General features: G+C 40.4%; 1 protein-coding gene across 4 annotated transcripts in view; it reads right to left on the reverse strand.

The window, feature by feature from the left end:
* MLH3 (mutL homolog 3) overlaps positions 1 to 19,514 on the reverse strand; it is a 33,172-nt gene continuing 13,658 nt past the window's right edge. For 2 of the 4 annotated variants that reach the window (XM_087856136.1, XM_045807800.2), the window contains exons 6-12: positions 17,529 to 17,600; positions 16,152 to 16,263; positions 14,981 to 15,140; positions 8,836 to 8,859; positions 8,661 to 8,739; positions 7,221 to 7,372; positions 1 to 6,287 (exon numbers count right to left, since the gene is read on the reverse strand). In XM_087856136.1, coding sequence (XP_087712262.1) covers positions 6,165 to 6,287; positions 7,221 to 7,372; positions 8,661 to 8,739; positions 8,836 to 8,859; positions 14,981 to 15,140; positions 16,152 to 16,263; positions 17,529 to 17,600 — 722 coding nt within the window. In that variant the 3' untranslated portion in view covers positions 1 to 6,164. The remainder of the gene's footprint in view (positions 6,288 to 7,220; positions 7,373 to 8,660; positions 8,740 to 8,835; positions 8,860 to 14,980; positions 15,141 to 16,151; positions 16,264 to 17,528; positions 17,601 to 19,514) is intronic. The other 2 variants (XM_045807798.2, XM_045807799.2) reach the window with 1 other exon arrangement.

Raw genomic sequence — 19,514 nt, forward strand, 5'->3', positions numbered from 1 at the left:
TATGCATAATATGACCTTTATTCATTAAAACAAAACAGTATGTACATGCAATAGGATAAAAGTTTGGAAGAAGGGGCACCTGGGTGGCTCGGTCAGTTGAGCGTCCAACTCTTGGTTTAGGCTCAGGTCGTGATCTCCAGGTCCTGGGATCCAGCCCAGGGTGAGCCCAGCAGTGGGCGTCCTGCTCAGCAGGGAGTCTGCTGCTCTCTGTCTCCCTCTGTCCCTTCCCATCGCTCTTCTCCCTCTCTCTCAAGTAAAAAAATAAAATCTTAAAAAAAAAAAAGAAAAAGTCTTCCCAGGTAATCCAGATGATTTGCCATGTTTGGGAACCACCGGCCCAGAGCAGAGGCCCAAGGCAGACTTGAGTGTGCTGGGGAACCCCTGGGATGCTGGTCACAGGCCAGCTTCCTGTCTCCTGTGGCATTGTCTGTGGGGTGGAGGGAGGGGGCACCATGAGTCTGCATGGTTAACAAGCACCCCAAGGGATTTAACAGGTGATCTGATACCTACACTTTGATAAACAATGGCCAGAGGTAGGCTATGAGGGAAATGCCTCTACTCGTCGACATTAACCTGAGGTATATCTTTGCCTTAGGGCCCCGGTCTTCCCTGAAAGAGGGTAAAAACAAGATTGAAGAGGGTTAGTCTGAAAGACTGACCTAAAAGCTCTATGACTCAGAAGAGCCTGACTCACTCAGGCCTCAGTCTGTCAATTATTTCTTAAAGCATCTAAGACCCCGCGCTTTCTCAGTGAAGTGGCTTAGAGCTACCAATTATGAGCAGTTGTCTCCTCTGAAGGCACCAATTCTGACAGCAATTCACTTCGGTGCAGCCGTGTGGTCTGGAGTAAAAGCAGCGAGTCAAGGAACTTAAATCTGTTTCTGGCTCCAAAAATGCTTTATGATACTTGTCCTTTGTGCATCTTAGTCTCTGGGTCTAAAATTAGCACCCACATTCTTCCCAGGCGTGAGACAGATGAAGGTTACAAGGGTAGAGGCTCTGTTGTAGTCAACTCTTAAAAGTTCCTGGGACAGAACTGCACCAATGCGTACTCTGTAGGCTCTTTAGGACCTCAATTAAACAAATCCCACAAAGCTATTTATAGGCCTCATTTTTCTATTTCCCTCTCTCCCTTTTCCTGTTTGAGGAAGAGTAAATATTGGAACCAGAGAGCCTGATCTGAATAGGGAGAGACAGGGGTTCCGTGTTAACTTCTTACCTATTGGCCTTTGTGCCTGCCTCCCGCCCTTGCTTTCGCAGGCAGAACCTGGGAACTAAGGACAGAAACTTGTAGCTTTAACTTGAAGAGGATTAATAGAAAGAGGATTCCACGGACGCGAAAGGCCTCCTGAATATGCTAAATAAACCAAGTTAGAGAATTACTCAATAGTTTGTAAAGACACTTTTCCCACGGTTTATATCTTCCAATTTGGGCGGAGGGCAGGAAAGGCACAATTCTTGGAACTCAAATAAGGAACAGAAATTCCTAATTTAGCCTCAGAAGAGAAGGCTCTGAAAAATACTCCACCAAGGAAAACTTCAGTGTAAAGTGATACCTCAAAGAAATACATGCCGGTACCCGTAGGATCATACATTTCACAGATGTGCTTCGAAACTCGTTTCTCAAAGCAATCCGTTGTATCAGTCTTTGGGGTAATGAAGGCTGCCGGTCCTGCGGTTCCATCATCGAGCTACGTGACTCTGTAACACCACATACGTAGAACTCGGTACATGAGAACTCTTTCACCATAAAGATAGTACCAGATGGTGATGTAATTATTGTAAAGGCCCCCTACTATCCACCTGTCCTCGCAAAACTCTTTCCGCAGACATGCACCTCGTTGACACAAAGGAGCTATTCTGAAATGTGGTTTGGAAGTGTTTTATATCTGGCCTACTTTGCTTCGAATTATTCTTTCATTCACTAAACAGCTGTTCCAGGTTATTGTGCAATGGCTAAGCAATTATTATTAATAAAGAGCTTATAGTCTAAGCTTTCAGTCTTCTGCACGACACTCACACAATGGAGGGCTGCCTTTGAGTCTAACCACACTTACAACTGTGATTGCCTGATGTTTATATTAAATACTGAGCTGAAGAGAAGCAGCTTTTCAGGAGTGTTTTTTTAGGCATGTTACATTTACAATTAAGACCTGCCTTGAGAAGAAGGAAGCTACTTGAAAACTTGACAAGATTCCTAAAATTCGTAATTTATATGTAAAATTCTGCAGATTACTATAAAAGAGGCATGACAGAGTACCTTGAGTAAATGATACACTAACAGCAGTAGTGAACTCCGACTCCAAACCACCTCTTTTTTTTTTTTTCTTTTGCGGGGGTGGGTAGGCGACCACCACTGCATACTCCTTGCTTTTGCAGTAAATAAGATTAAGTTGTTTAGTCGGGCAAGTTGTAAGGGTAAAGTCAGCCAAATCTAGCTTCTTCACACTGCTGCTGGGGTCACGCTAGCTTTCGGGCTCCACAGACACTCAGATCCCCCAGACCGGGATCAGGTTGCCTGCACTTTATCAGATGTTTCTGAGCACAGAATGCTCTATGACAAACGGAGATGGGGTGAAAACGATCCAGAGGTCTGAAAAATCCTAAGCCAGGGGAGAACCTCTTTTTTTCTTTACATCCCCACAAATTCAGATACATTCAGAAGGGACTCCTACATTTAGTTACTGAATGATGAATAAGTGGAGAAGAGAAGGTACAGACGATCTAGATTTTCGGTTTCCCAGACTTGCTTCTTCTCTTCTGAGTCCACCTCGTTGCTACCTTCCTGTTGATAAGCAGCTTCGGCTGAGAAAGGCTGGAGGAAGGGCATGATAGATAATGGCAAACGTAGCGGTCACTTCGCTAGCCTGCTTGTGTAAAGGTTTTCCTGGAACAGGGTGGCACTTCAGGTAGAAAAAAAGGAAGAGTCTGGCTCTTTGTGCCAGAAACTGCTCTTTCCGCTTCGTTCGGATACGCCGACGGATACGCTGCTGCGGGCTCCTGCTTGAGGCTTCAGCGGAGCACAGTTGTCGGTGCTCTCTAGGAACTGGTGGGCTGGGCTGCATCTGTTCTTCTCACTGGGCATGGCTTCCTCGGCCCCCTACACATCTCTAGAACTTGGTCTTGGACCCCTCCTGCTCAGCCCGTTTTGGCTGCCTTGTTTTTTTCCACTGTTAGGTTCAGATCCCACCTGTTGTCATTTGTGTCTGACCTTTTCTTTGCCTGGCTCTGATGTGTGATTGCTAGAACCTCTCCATTCTCAACTGCTCATGGAGTTCCAGATCCCCAGCTAGGTTCTGGATCTTTCCCTAGCCCTGTCCCCAGTCTCTCCCCTCCCTTCTAGCCTACACTCTAAGCTTTGCCTTAAGCTTTTCTGATACTAGCTCCTACTACCATCTATAGCCTTAATTTCTGACCGAAAAGTTACCTCCTTTTATCCCAGTAAAAGCAACACAGCTGGGACTCTGACCCCTAAACCCAGAGGAAGTTACCGCATTCGATCATCAGTTTCCTTGTCCTCTCCCTGACTAAAGTTAAGCCTCTTGGAGGCATGCACCCTTATTGCTCAATGAAATTGTGATGAATGTTCCCAAAAAAGGAACCCTGGAGGGTGGCTTCATTGCACATCGCATCTGTCAAGTTTTACTCTGAAGTTAATGAAGTCTCCACCAGCCAGACTCTAATAAAGTTGAACTAAGTTGACAAACTGGTAAGTCCCTCACAAATTAGAAATATATGGGCAGCATGGGTTAACAATGGAAGAAGTGTGCCATGAAGCCACACCGACCGGGGTCTGAATTCTGACTCTCTTAACAAAAGGGGAAAATTTTCTTCTCTGAGGCTCAGCAGTCTCACTGTAAAAGAGACACTAGCTTGCTAACAGAATTGTCCTAAGGACTAGAAATAATGTACACAAAGCACTGGGTATATAGTAGGCCTTAATAAATGGTAACATTTATTCTTGCTATTGAAGCCAGAAAAGTTGTTTACCATTCTCGGCTTTACCACTTAGTACCTGTGTGATCTTAGACAAATCACTTAATGTATTTCAGCCTTCGCAAAATGGGGAGCATAACACCATCTTATCTCACAGGTTGATAAGAAATTGAAATAACATACGCAAAAATTATTTTATAAACCTTAAAGCACCATAAAGGTGTTAATGATTACTATCATGTGTTAGAAAATTAAATATATCTTGCTCTATAGCCGGTAAGTTAAAAACAAAACAGAATAAAACAAAATCCTAATAGGCAACAAAAGTAATGTTATATATTTTTGGCTAATAGGTTGGTTTTATGCTGATGTATGCAACTGAGTTTATAAATTATTAAAATAGGATAATTATCTCTTCCATTACTTGAGTCAGGCTAGCCAGGAAGACTGGTTACATAATTTATGCAGAACTTTTTCTAATCCTCTGCTATTCTAAAAAAAAAACCATGGTGCTTTGGGATTATAGCAAAACGTTTTGAAACTGCATCCCATCATCCTAATATAAGAGGTATCATAACACTTTTTTTAATCCCACAAATTGGTCTAACCTAAAAAAAATTTGAAACTCCCAGGACAGCTGGCCTCCGTATAGCTCTGGAGAGTGGAGGCAGAGGTCCAGAGGCCACCGCACCCCCCTAGGCCTGGAGGCAGAGTCCTTGACAGCCTTGCAAATCCCCTGAAAACACTCTCCTTTCGAAGGTCATGTCTCCCAGTCTATGAAACCGTTTATATGTATTTAGAAGAATAAAGGCCATTTTTAGACAGTGGTGCCTATTCTTCAGGGTTCCAATTACGTAATTCTACAAGGATCCCCTTGAAAACCAGTGAAGGCTTTTCCTGAACCTTCTCTGAGACACACACTAATGAATGCAATACTTCATTGCTCCTGTAAGATTCACTGCAGGGCTACTGGCAAACAAACTTTTCTTCCATGAGCACAAATTCGTTTCCTGTATTAAAAATGAGAAAAATCATTCCATTGATACAAAGGCCAATTTGAGCAGGCTGCAAAATACAAAAGTGGAAATTCTCACTGCAACGTCTTTCTCATTGTACGGTATCCCAGTTGCAATGAACAGTGCCAGCTGGTTTTTTGCTTTTCTTTTTGTCCTTCTATAAAACTTTAGTCTATTGAGTCTTACTAAACAGAAATCAAACCTTCAAAAAAGGTAAAGGAAATACATATTAAGGCTGGCATAACAAGCATTTGTGCAAAGATCAGTTCTGGTCCCAAATGAAATTACGAGGTCATTAGATAAGCGTACTGTAATAAAACTAAGATAGGATTTGAAAGAGACCAAAAGAACCATTGTCTCCTGAAAAAAATGTAGAGAACATATCTGGTTAGGTTGAAAGAATAAATGCTGTATTTTGATATGAAAATTGCTTTCACATAAAAAGGGATATTTTTAAAGTACCCCCCAAAAATCATATTTTAAAAAACAAGTTCATAGTACTTTCACCATTTTACCAATTGGGATATGAACAGTATCAGACTCTGAATGAGATTTTAAAGAAGCAATAAGACAAACAACCAGTACAGGACTACAAATTTTCTCTATTCTATCCTTGTCCTTGTTTCTCTTTACCAATAGTTTTTAATCCCTAAAATAATCTAACTACAGGCCTGATGGAAGACTGCAGAGGACGTTTTTACTGAGTGTAGAGAAACCTTTAAGTCTGAGATTTAGAATGTACAGCAGAAGCAGCAGGAAGTGAAGAAGACCGGGGGGTGGGGGGGTGGGGAGAGGGGACGCATGGAGCGCAGCTACGGGCTGTGCAGGAAGGCAGACTGAATCCTGGGAAGTTCAGAGTCACGCAAACCACAACAATCCCAATTATGAGGCTGGAAAAAATTGCAAAACAAAACCAAACCACTTCCACCCCCCCCCAGAAAAAAAACCCCACAAATAAACCAATTAATCATTAAATTTTATCTCTAAATAAGTTATAAAAAGTAGATATTATAGGGCAAACTTGAGTGTCCCAGGCTGCAGATGAACAAACTGGCTTTAGCTTGGAGGGATCATCTGCTCAGGACTGACCAGTCACGTTGCCTGGAGGCACCGGCCAACTCAGGACTCTGCTAGGACCTGCAGCGCACGCTCTCTGCTCAGAGGCACAGAGTCAGTGTCCCTTTGCTTCCTTACAGGTCAGTAATTCTGTTCTCATGGCGGCTCACAAGGAGGCATGGATGCCTCTAGGCTTTGCCTTGTGCCACATCTTTCTGCTTTTCCAAAGAGATGCCAGGCTTGGGCCATTTTGCGAAGTTTAGCCAGATTGGGTTTAATCTGTGGAAAGAAAGAGAATAACTCCCATATGCAGCATGAAAAGCCAAGAAGCATATAAAAATTTCCTAACTACGGCTATTCCAATAAGATTTCCTTAGGATAAGTGGGACTGTAAACTGTAGGTCTAGATTCTCATCCCTTCAGGATTGAGGACAAAACCTTTTTTCATTGTCATGTGAAACAGTAAGTTTTTAATGGAGTAAAGTCTACTGGATGCATCAGAAAACAAAATGCAAGGAAAGACTTTCTAGCCCTTACAAGGAGAGGCAAGCAGAAGAAAAGACTTTTGGAAAGCAGCAACATGGACATTCCTATTATGTTCTCATGTTCTGTTTCATTTAAGATTATAACAAGAACAGAAAACGTTCTTTAATTTAAACCACTCTGGGCCTTTATTGTATTATCCACATCATTGTTTCTGGGCTGCTGAGTAATCAAGGCCAAACCATAATGTGAAAATCTCCTAAGCTCAGTTTCCTGCCTGATGATCCCCAAATCATAACTCTAGAGATCCTTAGAGACAGCTACCATTTCCAGGAGGCACCATCAAGCAAATGGCTGTTTAGACTGTATTTGCTAGCAGTGGACTTGCTGTGTTTCTACCCACTTTGTGGAGCCCCACAGAGAATTTCTACTCTTACCAGACCGCGAGCCAGGAGGCAACAGATGTTCAGGATACGTCAGTCTGTACATGCGTTAAGCTTATAAAATACAAAGGCATCATGTGTGTGCTCTGACAGTGCAGCCTAAGCTCCGTGTTGAATTTGAGATAGAAGATGAAATGGTGAGATTTTATATAAATAAACTTTCAACGCATACTTTGTAAAACTCTCGTATTCTGGAAAGGATTAAGGTGGATTACATTTGGCTACTAGGAGCTGGACAAGAGAAGATAAACTTTGCTCTGTCCTCTCCTGTCGGTCATTGCTGTACCTGTTTTTCCTGTTCCAAGTGGTCTATGTCAGCCAACGGCAGCATCGAAGGTCTCCCATGAGCACACTGGAACGGCAGCTGGCACCACGACAAGGCCTCAATAAGGCGACAGCTCTCCTCTGGGCTCAGCCCATCATTAAACTTAATGGCCCCTGAACGAAAGACAGAAACAAGAAGGTTATGGTGTGTATAGTGGGAAACCAATCCTGACCCTGGGCCAGAGCCAAATATCTGGCAAAAGTAAAAGGTTTCTTAGACTTCTTCATGTGACTTTAACGCTGCTTGAAATTGGCACTTACCGACCATGGATGAAACTAAGGCTTCAGGACCAACCTGTCTCTCAGCTTTTCCTTATGGAATCATTGTCTTTCTAATCCCTACAGGAGGCATTACTTAACTTATTAGGATTTTGCCTTCAGAGTTTTTCTCAAGAGGCAAGGGCAATATTTTCCTACTTCTTACAGGTTGTGAAATTGAGGTCGTCTTTTAGCCAATCCATCACCAAGATCTCTGATTATCCCCTACAATGTCCATTTTATTTGCCTTTTTCTATTTCCAGAATAATCTTCCTGATCTAAATTTTCATGTGGTCAGAACCTGCCTTTATGCATATATTAATTCTCTCGGTCAACAAATATTTGTAAGTATATACTTTGTAGCAGGTGCTATGCCAGGCAGTGAATAAGACAGATGGTCTCTGCACTTACGGGCTTATGATCTAATGGGTCTAATAGGTGAGAGACTAACATTAAACAAATAATTATACAATAATTATAAATTTTTGTTGTAGGCTTCTGATCTTTCATACCAGCCTAATTTCTTGGTATCCTTGGTACCCTTTGCTGCTCCTCATAACTAATTTGTTTCTGCCTTAGAGTCTGTGCACAGGTTATTTCTACCTCGTGTGGTAAACTTTCCCTTCTATCCTATGAATCCATGTCCCTCAGCTCGTTCAAAGCTTGACTCAAAATGCATCTCCTCCATGAGTTACTCCTCCACTCATATATGTCGGTCAGAATTATGGTCAAACGGGGGCGCCTGGGTGGCACAGCGGTTAAGCGTCTGCCTTCGCCTCAGGGCGTGATCCCGGCGTTATGGGATCGAGCCCCACATCAGGCTCCTCCGCTGTGAGCCTGCTTCTACCTCTCCCACTCCCCCTGCTTGTGTTCCTTTTCTCGCTGGCTGTCTCTATCTCTGCCGAATAAATAAATAAAATCTTTAAAAAAAAAAAAAAGAATTATGGTCAAACGTATGTGTTGGTATTTTTCTTTGTAAAAGCAATTTTTTAGTGTTCACTTTTAGTGTATTCAGTTTCTTGATCCAAATTATACCCTCCAAGAAGTGAGTAGTAAATGTGCATTCTACGTCTTTCATAACTTTTATACCCCTGCCAGTGCTTAGCATATAGAAGCACTCGATAGCTGGTGTGTTGAGTCTTACCGTGGCAGGCCTGGGATGCCAATACCTTCTGGACAGTCAGTGGCAAAGTCCCTTGGATGGCTCCTGTGGTCTGGAGTAGCTAATGCATAAACACATTCTTCATTAATGGGAAAAGGAAATGGGACAACAGAGCCTTTTGTGTGTGGTGCCTCTGTAAAATCAGAGACAGGCTTACCTCCACTTGTTCTCGAATAAATTCCTACAAAGCAGAAAGGAAAACAGACATTACTCTACTGTTATAATTGTCCTTTTATATCCTTTTATAGTTTAAAAATACACCTCCTACAGAAGAGAGTTCCAGTGATATAGCATTTAGGGGCAAATAATTTATTTGTTGTGAGGCACTGTGAGTATGAAAATACCAAGACAATTTAACAGAACTCCTACTGAACAGCGAATATATTTAGCTACTGAAACCTCCTCCAGAGATAGCTCATAATTCATGAGGTTATGTAACTGCTGAGAGCAGCCTTGATGATTCAACTGAGTCTAAATATCAGGGAGGCTTCTCACTGAGAGGCTGTTTGTATTTATGATCTTGGCCAGAACAAGTGCAATATTACACACAAACGGAATAAATACATAACGATTATCAACACAACCGGGCACCGAGTCTGACACTCGCTTAGACAGATCAGAGACACAAGCAGTCACTTCAGTTCCCACAGGCCTTTTGGGGGAGGGGGGCAATTCCCTTCAGGTCAAAACACTTATTTTCTGAGGCATTTTTTCAGAAGTTTCTCCTCACTAGCCTATCTCTGTCCCCTCGGGTAACCTTTTCCATAGTTATCCCTGCAGATGTTAATATTTACAAAAGGACTTCAAAGAAATTTAAAGCAGACGCTATTTTTCATGCTACCAATCTGTTTAACCTCTGGAGATAAAAAACTGTTTTGAGATAAGGCACATTTAATAACTTCTTCATAAGAAAACACAAGATTTTTTTACTCCCAGAACTGGTAATGTATAAATCACCTTCCTAAGAGTACAACATGGTAGATCTTTTTTTTAAACCAGACTCAGAAAATTCTCCCCCTTTCCTCATACACACTCTAGTCCACCATGCTCATCAATGAGCACAGTTACCAAGAGCTAGGGGGTAGATACCATGTATTTTTCAAAAGCCATGTACTTTTCCAAACAAACGTACACAGAAAGATGTCTCATAATACCTGACCCACTAACAGAGCTCCATGTGGACAGCGATCAAACCTAACCTCTTTGCCATTCTCTTTTGTGCTTATTCATATGGGACTTGTGAAATACCGTTTTTTAAGCCCAGTGAAGGGGGAGATAGATCGTATTCTCTGTTCATTTCACATTTCAAGGGTTCAATTAACGCTAGATAATTTAAATAACATTAAAAAGGCTCGTTCATCAGGCTAGAGGACAGAACTTTATAGAAAATATTCATGAGCTTTCAACTGTGAATCCAAGTAGCTACCTCCTTTTTAAGACACCAAAACTGGGGCGCCTGGGTGGCACAGCAGTTAAGCGTCTGCCTTCGGCTCAGGGCGTGATCCCAGCGTTATGGGATCGAGCCCCACATCAGGCTCTTCCGCTATGGGCCTGCTTCTTCCTCTCCCACTCCCCCTGCTTGTGTTCCCTCTCTCGCTGGCTGTCTCTATCTGTTGAATAAATACATAAAGTCTTTAAAAAAAAAAAAAAAGACACCAAAACTGGTCTAGCTTCTTCCAGAATCAACAAAATCTTTCCTGATCAGTGTGACTTAACATAGACAGGTTTTCTGAAGCCATAAGTTTTATTTCAATTTGAAGTAAACTCCTTACCAGTAGTCTTTGAAGTCACTTTGGGAAAAGTTTTTATTATAATTTTCTGGTTAAATACTTAGGGATTGAATTACAATAAAAGATTCTAACAGATCCTATCTTTTGGATTCAAGACAGTTTGGAGGAGGAGCCTTGGAGTACAAGGCTGTGCTGGGAAAAAGAGCCCTGCTGAAAGCAAAGCAAAGGTTGTCTGATCAAAGGGCAATTTTGGAAGGGCTAAACTCATGGTAATCCAAAAGCTGGCATTATTAACTGCCTCTTCCTCTCGAATGTCTTCTCACCCTTAGCCTACAGACATGCTTAAGTCTCTCCCATCTGAAAACAATCAAAAATCTTTCTTCAACCCTGTGTCCTGCCCCACACTTCAGACCACCCCTAACCCTCTAGCTCTCACCCTCTCTCTCTTCTTCTGAATGCAGCCAAAGATCTTGAAAGAGCAGTCTACATAGCTCCACCTCCTCTCCCTCCACTCCCTCCTGGACCCACTGCAATCTGTCTTCTGCACTTCCGCTACCAGGAACAGATCCCGCCATGGCACCACTAGTCTCGTGATTGCCAAATCCAACTTTTCAAGCTTTATGGCTATTGTTGACCATTTCCTTCTTGCTTAAAACTTCCACTGGCTTTAGCGATATTACTTTTCCTGATTTTCTTCCTCTCTCTCTGACCAAACATTTTCAATCATCCTTTCCAGTTTCTTCTTTTCAGCAGTAGCTTTCCAGACCTTGCCAAAACATATGCACAATGCTGGTGCATCCATCAACTCCACTCTTTGCTCTCCTCTCTTTTTATTCTTCATATTCTCCCTAGACACTCTCACTTCCTCTAGGCCCTTCTCCAGCTTCTGATATTATCAAAATATATACACTGTTAACTCCCAGATAGGTACATAGAGCTCAGGCTTCTTTCCCAAGCACTAGATCTGTAAGTCTGCCTATCCACTAGACATCCCCACTTGAAGGCACATTCAATGTGTCTAAACCAGGCTCATAATCTAACTCCCCAGGCAGGTGTACCCCTTCTCCTCTACTTCCTTCTGGCAATGGCAGAACCATCCTTCCAGTCATCCAAGCTAGAACCTTCAGAATCCTATCTTACCTTTTCTCCTTCATCCCTTTTATACTTTCTATTGCTCAGGGCCTCTGGATTCTACCTCCCAACTTATGTTTCAAATATAACCCTCCTCTCCATTCCCAATGCTGTTGACTTAGGCCCTCATCCTCTCCTGTTTGAACCAGTGCAAAAGCCTCTCAACTGCTGTCCCTGGCGCAAACCTTTCCTGTATCAATCTATCACACAGTTTATCTACCAAATCGATCTTCTAATTTTTTTATTTTTGGATAGGACTAAAGTAATTCAGATTTATGGAAAAACAGTAGAATGAGTTCATGTGGATTTGCCTGTGCTCCAAACAGAAAGAGAGAAGCCACAATGAATTAAACAGGACACTATGAAAAAAGAACAGAGAGATTTCAGAAAGAATCTAATCATAATTCTGGAAGCAAAAAAACACAGTCACTGAAATAAAAAACTCAGTGGATAAGATAAATATCTGATTAAACAGTAGGTGAAGAGATAATTTAGTTCACTAGAAGATAAATGAGGGAATTTCCCGGAATGTATCACAAAGAGGTAAGACAATGGGAAATAGGACAGAGAAGTTAAAAGGTAAGGTCCAGTAAACATCTGACAGGATTTCTAGGAAATGAGAGAATGGTGGAAGAAGCAGTGCTTGAAGTGATAATAACTGTACATTTTCCAAATGGAAGAAGCATGATGAATCTCCAGAAGGAAATGGAAACAAGATATATCATAGGGAAATTGCATAACACCAAAGGCAAAGAGAAAATCTTAAAAGCCACCAGAGAGAAAATGAGATTACCTACAAAGTAATGATAATTGTGTTGACAATGGACTCCAATGGCATATAGAATGTCAAAGTAATGGAATGTTCTCAAACGCTGAGGGATGACTGACAATGTGGAATTCTGTTTTTAGCTAGACAATCATGCAAGTATGAAGGCAAAATACAGACATTTTCAAAGACAGTTTATCATTTATGGACTCTTAGTAAAAGACCTTTTAAAAGATTTTGTTTATCTAAATAAACAATGGCTAGCCACACACAGAAGAATGAAACAGGACCATTTTCTTACACCATACACAAAAATAGACTCAAAATGGATGAAAGACCTAAATGTGAGACAAGAATCCATCAAAATCCTAGAGAACACAGGCAGCAACCTCTCTGACCTCAGTCACAGCAACTTCTTGCTAGACACGTCTCCAAAGACAAGGGAAACAAAGGCAAAAATGAACTACTGGGACTTCATAAGATAAAAAGCTTTTGCACAGCAAAGGACAGACGACAAAACCAAAAGACAACCGACAGGATAGGAGAAGATCTTTGCAAATGTCTTATCAGATAAAGGGCTAGTATACAAAATCTATAAGGAACTTATCAAACTCAACACCCAAAGAGCAAATAACCAATCAGGAAATGGGCAGAAGACATGAACAGACATTTCTCCAAACAACACACACAAGTGGCCGAAAGACACTTGGAAAAAATGCTCAAAATCCTTCAGCTTCAGGGAAATACAAATCAAAACCACAATAAGATACCACCTCACACCAGTCAGAATGGCTAGAATTAACAACTCAGGAAACAAGAGAGGTTGGCGAGGATGCAGAGAAAGGGGAACCCTCTTACACTGCTGGTGGGAATGCAAACTTCCCAAGCTGGTGCAGCCACTCTGGAAAACAGTATGGAGGTTCCTCAAAAAGTTAAAAATAGAGCTACCCTGAGACCCAACCATTGAACTACTAGATATTTACCCCAAAGATATAAATGTAGTGATCTGAAGAGGCACCTGCACCCCAACGTTTATAGCAGCAAAGTCCACAATAGCCAAACTATGGAAAGAGCCCAGATGTCCATCGACAGATGAATGGATAAAGAAGATGTGGTTCATATATACAATGGAATATACTCAGCCATCAAAAAAAGAAATCTTGCCCTTGGCAACGATGCAGATGGAATTAAAGGATAGTATTATGCTAAGCAAAATAAGTCAATCAGAGAAAAACAATTATTATATTATTTCACTCATATGTGGAACTTAAGAAACAAAACAGAGGGGCATAGGGGAAGGGAGGGAAAAATAAAACAAGATGAAATCAGAGAGAGAGACAAATCATAAGAGACTCTTAATCACAGGAAACAAACTGAGGGTTGCTGGAGGGGAGGGGGGTCAGGGGATAGAGTAACTGGGTGATGGCCATTAAGGAGGCACGTGATGTAATGAGCACTGGGTATTATATAAGACTGACGAATCACTGAACTCTGCCTCTGAAACTAATAAAACACGATATGTTAATTAATTGGTTTTAAATTAAAAAAATAAACATTGACTATAAACTTAATGACTGCTAAAGAGATTAAAAACCAGGTGGAGTTAAAATACTGAGCAACAGCATGGAAGATGGGAGGCGAGTGATGGAAGATAAAGGGTTGTAAGGTTTTTATACAGTTTAGAGAGAACAGAGAAACAAATTACTTGGAAGTTTAAGACTGAAATTCAAGGCTAATCTAAAGGAATACAATGGAATATGTAACTTCTAAACTAGCAGAGGAAAAAAAGGAGAAATAAAGAAAACTCTAATAGAAAACCAGAAAGGAGGGAAGAAAAGGCAACAAAGACAAAATAAATGGTCTGTTGTTAAAAATAAAGTGTGGGGCACCTGGGTGGCTCAGTCGGTTAAGCATCTGACTCTTGATCTCAGCTCTCATCTTGAATCTCAGGGTTGTGAGTTCAAGCCCCACAGTGGGCTCCACACTGGGCGTGGAGCGTATATATATATATATATATAAAGTGAAACACACAAGTAAAGTAAGAAGTAACGGTTCTCTTCAACACCTCCAATGCCACATCCCAGCAGCAGCTTTCCAGACCTTTACCAAAACATATATGTGGAGGATGAACTGCAAACTACTTAGCAGAGTATGCTAGATCCCTTTATGGCTTGGCCTTGATGACCTATCTGGCCTCATCTAGTCCACCACTACATATGTATCTTCATTCAAGTCATACATACTGGTAGTTCTCTAAACACAGGATCCACTCCACGTTTCTGATATTGGTTGTTCTGTCTAGAATGCCCTTCTCCTCTCTTCTGTGCTTGGCAGGCTCCTACTGTTCTACAAGATTTTTTCTAAGGAAAAACAATAGTTTTTCTGTGATAGTTTCCTTGACCTCCATCCCCCTGGGCATGGTAATCATTCTGCATTTCCATAGCACTTTTGAACATACCTCTACTGGCCAAATTTCATTGTATTTATAATTAATTACTTAAATGTCCTTCTTCTTCACCTTGAGCTGATTCATTTCTGAATCTCTAGCACCTGGCACATAACACAGCAGGTATCTCATAGGTGCTTGTTGGATAAAAGATGAATATAGAGAATTTCTAAAGAAAATAGGTTACCTTCACTCAGCAATTTCCTCAACATCTGAAGCTCTGTCTTACCTCCACGATACTCTTGGTCACAGGAGATCTTCCTCTTCGAAGCTCATTGGCTTCTCTTTCTACAAAACAGAGTGGTACTTTTCCTACAAGGACCAGAGAATCACTAGTGTCTGGAAATATAATTTCAAGGCCCAGGTCTTCCAGATTTTTGTGGTAACACCTAAAGAGATAACCTCAATTACAAAAGTCTTACTTCTTTTGCATTTCAGTACCAGTTCCAAACACCGGATAGTTTCTCAAAAGCAGCCACAAGTTTTAAAAGTTGTACTGTTTTTCTCATACTTATGGTCATTTGTTTAGGATTTTATTATCAAATTTCCTTTTTGAGTTATAGCAACTTTCTTTTTTTTTTTTCTCTTTTCCATTGAGAGAATCAATTTGTTTCTAAGTCTTGTTCTAAGTTTTTATTCTTCACTGAGGAATTCCTAACTTCTCCTCATTGCTGGCACTTCAAGGAGTTTGGCACAAATAAAAGGGCTGAGAATGTTTTGAATCAGCATTAAAGCAGGGAGGTAATTAACAGCCCTAGGAACTGAGAAGTCCTGATTAACGGGACGTAAATAAATGGATCTGCCTCTATTATAAATTATGCCCCAGGGAAGAAGATTTATTGGCAGTAGCATATTCCCAAACCTGACATAAATTCAGAGACAATTCTTTTTTATTTCCAATAAGTTGTGCTGCTCAAAAGTGGGAAAACATCCTATCTTGTGACTCACCATATGATTTACCCCTTCCTTGCGGCCCAGTGTTTTACTTTCTTCCCAGTATGATTATGGTAATGAAAACTAAGAATCTAGAATGCACCAAGGCAAAGCAGAATGGAAGCAATTACTGCAGTAACTTTGCTTTCAGAAACAGCACAGCATAAACACGGACTTTTCCAAGAAATGGTAAGAGTATTCTAAGCCAACTGCTGGAAAAAATTATCAAGGAAACTCTATCCTATACTCAACAGCTGTGATATAGTGGAAAGAAGAGCATTTGGAGTCAGAAGACCTGCATCTGAAAGCCTGCTCCACCACTCAAGAGTTGTTACAACCTTGAACAAGTCATGTAACCTCCCTTTGGTCTCAGGTGCCTCATTTGAAAAAAGGAACAATTGTTACACCACACAGAATTACTGTGAGAGCTTATACTATAAGTATCACATCCTCATGGTGGTACTAACCGTAAGAGTCTCCTTTGTTCCTCTGTCACTCTTATCTCTAGTGGAGGACTTACGATGGAAGACTGTAATTTCTTCCGACCAGAGCCCTGTGGCTGTTGCTTCTCATAGGAATCTATTGGAAAAAAGATGACTGGGTTAAGAGTAGGAACTGAAGTCTTCTAGAATCAGATAAAAATAAGGCATGGTAAGGTACAGCCATGTTAATTATTATCATGCTTAGCGATGTTCAATGTTCAGTTTTAGGCTCTGTATTTCCATTATTAAAGTCAAACTAGTAAATATTCCGTCCATTTATTCATTTCACCAGTATTTTCCAAAATAAGAAATGTAAGACCTAAGTCTTACATTGAAATGAACAATGCGGTGTTCCCGCAGATAATCAATAAATGTGGTTTTAATAACAGGGGGTGGGGGAAATAATGTTGATTACTGAGGAAATAACATTGGTTTACTATAAAATCCTATGGCTCAAGAAGATTTCCCCACTCGTTCAGAAGGGTTTCCCAGTCTCTGAAGACAGTTGGTCAGTACTGTTCTCAAATGGTCCCGAGCCTACAGCAAGTTTTCCTAACACTAATTTTACCGTATCTTTCCCAACAATTAGGTCTTCATCTCATAAGGAAAAGTAAACATGGAAGTAATACCATGGCCATTCTAGTCCATGAACTATCTCCCTAGGTCCTCCCCTAACTCTTCGACACTGGTTTTCCGTTACTTGACCACAGGAGTAAAGATTTTCCTGGGATTTTACTATTTGGAGAACATACTACCTCACGATGAGAAAAGAGGGTAGCAAGGATTAAGAAGCACGTATTGACTCTGGAGAAACATATAACAAGTTAGTGATATTGGTTGTCTCTGGGGAGGGAAACTAGGTGGGATGAGGAACAAGGGTAAAAAGGAGACTTTATTATATTACCTTTCATACTTTTCAGACTTGAACTTTTTGATTATACCACTTATTTAAAACAAATTTTTTAATAAAAACAATATATTGGGTCTTCTGAGCTCGTGGTAGTCTCTGCCTCATGAACTGTGAAGAAGATACATATACCAAGATCATATGGGCATACAGAGGAGCATATCTTTATGCTGGATGTCACGATAAAGTAGCCTAATTCTTAGGTACCCAACCCTTAAGGTCAGTGATAAAATGTCTGGCAAATATATCTTTGACCACGTAAGACCACCAAGTTTGAATCAGTAAAGTCAATCACCATGTTCTTTCAGTTATAAAAGAAGCCAAACCAGAAGACTTCAGCTTAATTTTTTAAACATACAATTCATCTTTGCTCACAACAGTCACAGTTAGAAAGACTCCTTCAGTATATAAGTTCAAGTTCTGCAGGGGAGTCTCAATTTTTTCTAGATCCTTACCAGTAATCAGCTGCTCTAAACGGACACGCTCATGGGCAGCGTGCTGATCCACCAAGACCAGCAGGTTCCCACCTAGAAGATTAGCAAGGATTACTGGGGTTTCAAATTCTCAGATCCAGATTAAAATAATCATGTTGTGTGGAGGGGGGAAAAAATGGTTAATTCAAACCATTTAACAACATAAGCATAAGGGAAACATACATACTTAGTAGTAACAACTGTATCTTTCATTTCTTAAAAATTTGAAATTATGGGGAAAATGACAACAAATTTATCCCTGATGAAAAACTCTTTAGTTCATGGTATTTCATTTATAAAACAAGGTTAAAGCCCTATATTCCTAACGTTCAAATACTGGTCTTGCTTTATTAATTCAAATTGATACAACGAAGGACCTTAAACACATTATCATAATCAGCAAGCTACTCTGGACCCCACAAAAAAAGTAATTCTAGTACACATTTTTTTCCCAGAGAGTACACTTTTAATAAATGACAGATGTAATTTGCTTTAAGAAACATTATAACCAAACATATAAATTCAATTTGTTGATTTACGTTATATAATAATTATGCATTTTAAATTTAAGTGTAATTAGAATTTTTTTAAAAAACAGGCTTCTTCTGCCCAATTTAAACTTCTCTCACAAACCATTTACATATTAAAAAGGTGGCCACCAGACCTAGTACACTTTAGATCAGAGGTCAGCAAATTTTTTCTGTGAAGGGCCAGGTAGTAAATATTTTTGGTTTTTTATGACATATGGTTTCTGTCACAACTACTCAATTATTCCTTTTAAACTGAAGCAGCCATAGACAGTATGTTAACACTGTAGCTGTGTTCCACTAAGACTTTATTTATGGATACTGAAATATTAATTTCATATCATTTTAATGTGTCAAGAAATATTATTCTTTTGCTTTTTTCAACCACTTAAAAATGTAAAAACCATTTTATCTCCTTGGGTGCACAAAAGCAGGTGATGGTTGGATTTGGCCCTCAGCCATAGTTTGCCCTGCTGTAGACTCAGGCTTCTTAAACTGTGATGGGCGTACAAATGACCTGCGGATCTTATTAAAATGCAGATTCTGATTCAGTAGATTAGAGATGAGACACAAGATTCTATAAGTTTTTTTAAAGATTTTATTTATTTATTTGACAGAGAAAGAAAGATCCTGAGCTGGGGGGAGAGGGAGAAGCAGACTCCCCCCTGAGGAGGGAGCCCAGGAGCATGGGATCATGACCTGAGCCAAAGACAGACGCTTAACCACTTAACTGACTGAGCCACCCAGACGCTCTGAGATTCTACAATTCTAACAGACTCCCAAGTGATGCTATTTACAGACCATGCTTTTGAGTAGCAAGGCTTGTGACTCTCAAGTGCAAGAGAGAAGGCAGAATGTCCTGACCCAAAAAGCCAAACCTACAGGGAAATCCCCTTCTCACTGACAGGAGGGCTGACTCTCAATTACATTAATACAGCTTTTTATCTTGTAATGTTATTACTTTGGGCCAAAGGGTTGAGGTTTATTGCTATTGGTTATACTGAAATAAAAGTTCTCTTGAATTTGATCAAAATAGGTAATTCCTGTTTTCCCCATTTCTACTTAAGAATTAATGTTTCTATGACACCATCAAATTCATGGCATGAGAGCTTAAGACTTAAGGGAAAAAAGGAAATATTTTTTCTGACAGCATGTTCAACCACAGGAATAGGCCCCAAACTGTTGAATTTTAAATTCCTTTGAGGATAGGAGGAGTTGCAGCTGGTTGTGATGAATAGGGAACATCTTGTATCGGGCAAAACAATGGAATAAATAAAAATAGTGAGGGAGTAACCTCAAACTTAAAACTGGAGTTGGTGTAAATTACCAAGAGTCAGGGACCCTAGGAACTTAATTCTGTACCTGATGGTGGCAGAATGATTTATAGTCTACATAGGGTTCACAACATTTTCTATTCCTTGAATGAAGCAGAATAGATGAA

This window comes from Ursus americanus, chromosome 26 (assembly GCF_024610735.1).
Source record: "Ursus americanus isolate L20-20 chromosome 26, mUrsAme1.1.p, whole genome shotgun sequence".
NCBI lineage: Eukaryota > Metazoa > Chordata > Mammalia > Carnivora > Ursidae > Ursus > Ursus americanus.